Source organism: Onychomys torridus, chromosome X (assembly GCF_903995425.1).
Source record: "Onychomys torridus chromosome X, mOncTor1.1, whole genome shotgun sequence".
Taxonomy (NCBI): Eukaryota; Metazoa; Chordata; class Mammalia; order Rodentia; family Cricetidae; genus Onychomys; species Onychomys torridus.
In genome coordinates this window covers 71,015,529-71,019,748 of record NC_050466.1, presented here as the reverse complement: position 1 = coordinate 71,019,748, position 4,220 = coordinate 71,015,529, and the positions used below count along the sequence as shown (strand labels likewise).

The window sequence follows — 4,220 nt, the reverse complement described above, 5'->3', positions numbered from 1 at the left end:
TCTTCTTTCAGACACATTAATCCCTTAATACTTCTAAATATACCTTGCCCTTTTAGGACAAGTTTGCTCATTCATTGAGAGATAGTCCAAAGACAGAGAGCTGACGTTATCATCTTTAGTTTCAGGACAGTTGTTGCCATGGGGAAATAAACAGCTCACTTCCTAAGTCTTCCTTGTGACTAAAAAAAAAAAAAAAAAAAAAATGAGCATTTTATAATTCTTATTATCATTCTATCATAAGCTTTGTAATGGTATTCAGATTTAAATTTTGTCTAATTGAGTGTCCACCATCCTTATCTTGTAACAAATAAAAGTTACACTAATATTTTACAAATAAATACAAAATGTGTCTTCCTAAGAAGGTAATATCTAAGCCAATATTTGAAGCTTGCTGTTATAGTATAGCAATTTCACATATTTTTAAAATTTTCACATAATAGGTAATAGCATGTTCAAGTTTTTAATTCTCATTTCTGTTTCCAATGGAACTGAATTGAGAAAATTAGATTTTATATAAGTTCCATTTTAAGTACTTTAATTTTAAGCTGTTTAGGTTTCCTATAGAAAAAATGATTCTCATAATACCCAACTCTAACATTTAATAATATTTAAATATTATCCATTAACATAAGCAAAAATCTTTGAATTCTATACACATTTATGGCAAAAGAGATGCCCGATATATTTATTCATACAAAATCCTAAGAGGCATTTATTTTCATCCTTCCATATTTGGTCATATTTTTTCACTTGATTTTTTTCAAAGGCATTGATTATGAATTAAGTAATGGTGATTGAATGCTAGGAGGTATTTGGACTGCCATTTTAATTTTTATTTTAATTGCCTTGTATTTCACAAAGTAAAATTTGAGACATTTCATATTATATAGAAAATAACACATTCACACTCATTAAGAATTGAACAATAAGGCACAGCTAATAAAATACAGAACAATTGATGTAGCCTCAATGTTCTTTCTTCATCACTATATTGTTTTCTGCATTTCTAGGCAAGAGATCAAAATAGTTCATATTTTGATAAGTATATTATGAGTTCATAAAGAAAGCTCTATTTAAAGCATACATCATAGAGGGAAAAACTGTTTTCTATTTCTGATGTTAGAGCTTAACAATATTGGGGGTGATGATGAGTACCTAGGAAATCAGAGATTGTATGGATAAGACTTTTCTGGAGGTAGATAGTGTCTAGAAAAAAATGTTATAGAATATGGAACTATACTTTCTCTCTGATTTACTGGTAAACATCAGATATAGACACTCTGTTAAAGAAGCACATATTAGAACTGTGATAGAAAACCATAAAGTCAGGCTTCAATAAGGACTCCATACAGAACTGATGAAAAAATTAGAAATAAAAAATGTTTGGACACTTTCACTGTAGTGGATTGTGTTTCTTAGTTTTGAAAGTAACAAGTTAATTATTCACATTACAATACTTGGGGTAGAGAAGAGAAGGGATTTGGAAACAGTGCACAGAAGGAGAACAGGATACAGTGGAGAATGAATATAATCAAATTGTTTTGGCACACCAATAACACTGCTACCACCATCAATAAACAAAGCACAGCATAGGATTGAAATGCCAACATTGTGTTGACAGTTCTTGTCATAGAGTGATGAAACAATTAAACAAAACAATATTTTAGTGCCTCTAGAAGAATGAATTCTTTATTGGATTGATACTGTTTCATAATTAAATGAAAATAGAGAGCAGGTGATTCAAAGTTACTATTACAAGTCAATAAATATTACTGACTAGTATAATATTATGCTCTACTTTCTTAGTTTGATAGGAGAATTATAGAAAAAGTGCCAGTTACTATATAATTTGGACATCATCAAAAGTACTATGCACTATAAAGTCATATCTAATATATTTTTTCTAATATATTTTAATAGACATGAAAACAGTATCAATTTGGAAAACAATCAGGCAGATTTTGTGATCATGCTCTTTAACATGTAAAACTAACAAAATTAATTCTATAAATGAATTATTTTTGTATTCTAAAAGACTAACTACTATATATTTAGATTCTGTTATATTATCAATTTTACTGAAAAATTAATCGAATTTATTGTTTCTTGCTTCATTATTTTGACTTATAATGAGTAGAAGCAGCTATTACACATTGTAATATTAAGGACAATTTAAAATATTTAAAACGTATATGCCAAAAGACATTTATAACTATACTTGTCAAATTAATTCAGATCAAAACGTTTTTCTCCTGGATTCTAAAATTGAGTTAAGATACTCAATTCTATTATAATATTCTTTAATTCTAGATACCAGAAATAGACAGATATATATCAGGTATATAAAATGGCTGATGATAAAAATAGTTAAAATCATAAAAATAGTAAAAATTTTCTCAAACATGGTAATCTTGATATGAATGTAATGATCATTTCTAATAATATTAATACTTTTATAATTTACATATATAAAGATAAACTGGAGGATATAGTTACTAATGCAATATCACTTTTGGATAAAATATGAAATATCTTTTGGGATAATAATATATACACAAATGGCTATTGAAATAAACCTATTTAGAAGCTTATATCTGCATTTCATAGCTTTGGAATAATTTTTAAAATTTGTTATTATTGAGTAACTTCTAGACATCTTTGCAACTATATAATGTATTTTGAGTATATTCCTTGACATATGTTCTGCTACCTTGCCATTTCAGTGTCCTCCCCACCAGACAACTTCACTTCTACTTTATTTTTTTTTCTGTTTTACCCAAATTAATCAGAGTAATTTGTGAAGAGATAATAGAAAATACTCATTCTAAGTCTGCATTTGAATTCTGCCTTCCATAACTTGTCTTTAAGTTTATGATCACTATGTTTTCATGCTGATTATATAGCCTCACATTTCTATTTGTTTCAACCACATCAACTGTAGCTTTGTGAGGAAATTTACATATATTTTATTTGGAGTGTGTGTGTGTGTGTGTGTGTGTGTGTGTGTGTGTGTGTGTGTGTTGGGGGAATTAACTCACCCAAAAAAACTGGACAAAAAATAGTTTTAAAGGTCATTGTAAATATCCTTTAATATCAAAGAAGTTACCTGAAAACATACATACAAGTAACATTATGCAGACTGGATAGATTATATTTAGGAGTATGTATACATATACATTTATTCATGCTATAACAATTCATGAATGTGAAGGAGAGCTGGAAGGGATATATATAAGAGGATTTGGAGTGAGGGAAGGGGAGGGATTAAATGTTGTAATTATAGCCTCAAAAACAAAATCTACAAAGTTAAGATTATGCATACAATGAACTCTAAGTGGAGGCATAAGAGAAGTGTAACCAATGTTAAGAAGTTTGAAAAGGCCATATGGAAACCTACCATTTCATGAGCATATTAAAATATAATAAATAGGAGTTTGAGTTCAAGATTTACCCAGTGCCTCTGTGTTGCATGCTGAAGAAAGATCATGGCCCTGAGAGTATGTGGCTTGATCATCTTCCAAAGACACCTCATAACCAAGAGGGACCACAACAGATGGTATTCATCATTGGATTCATCCCAAAGGACATGAGGACCCTGGAGAGAATGACTTAGAAATAGCTCTGAGAGAGACTCGAGGAAACTGGCACAGAAGCAAGTCATCTGATTTTAATTGAGATGTTCAGAAAGGAGTTCAATTATGACAGCAGGAAGAAACTTAGAACAGTCATTTATTGGCTGGCAGAGTTAAAAGATTATGATGTAAAGATCAACTTCTCCCTAAAGCATCAAGCACACCACTGGCTAGGGTTGGATGATGCCTGCCATTGGTCCAATTCAAGAAGATGTGGGCACCACTTCAAGAGGACATCAGTTTCTCTGCTCCACACCATCCTGAGCTGAGTATGCTATGATTTCACAAAATCCTCAAGGTTTTTGAGATGAACCAATTTTCCCATTCAGGGAAGGATGTGTTGGTCTTTGGCTTGTTATAGCCAAGAACAAATAGGTCGGTGAAATTAAAATTAGCTTAGCACAAAACTTAGGAAAGAGCAAGTAAGCCCATGGATTGAATCTCTAGCATAGAAAATAATAACTTTATACAGAAGACAAGCAAGAATTTTAGTTAAGTTAAACATCAAAGAAGGACTAAAAATTTAAAAATGCCAGCCCCAGAAAGTGTATTCTTGTACTTTATAAACAAACTTTGAGCAGGTTAATG

The 4,220-nt window shown here is 30.5% G+C and overlaps 1 protein-coding gene across 1 annotated transcript; it reads left to right on the top strand.

Moving 5' to 3' along the window:
- Positions 1 to 3,485: 3,485 nt before the first annotated feature.
- Nudt2 (nudix hydrolase 2) lies at positions 3,486 to 3,896 on the top strand. The gene is given in 4 exon segments (XM_036174092.1): positions 3,486 to 3,547; positions 3,549 to 3,632; positions 3,634 to 3,822; positions 3,824 to 3,896. Coding segments are annotated over 4 exon segments (408 nt in total).
- Positions 3,897 to 4,220: the final 324 nt, after the last annotated feature.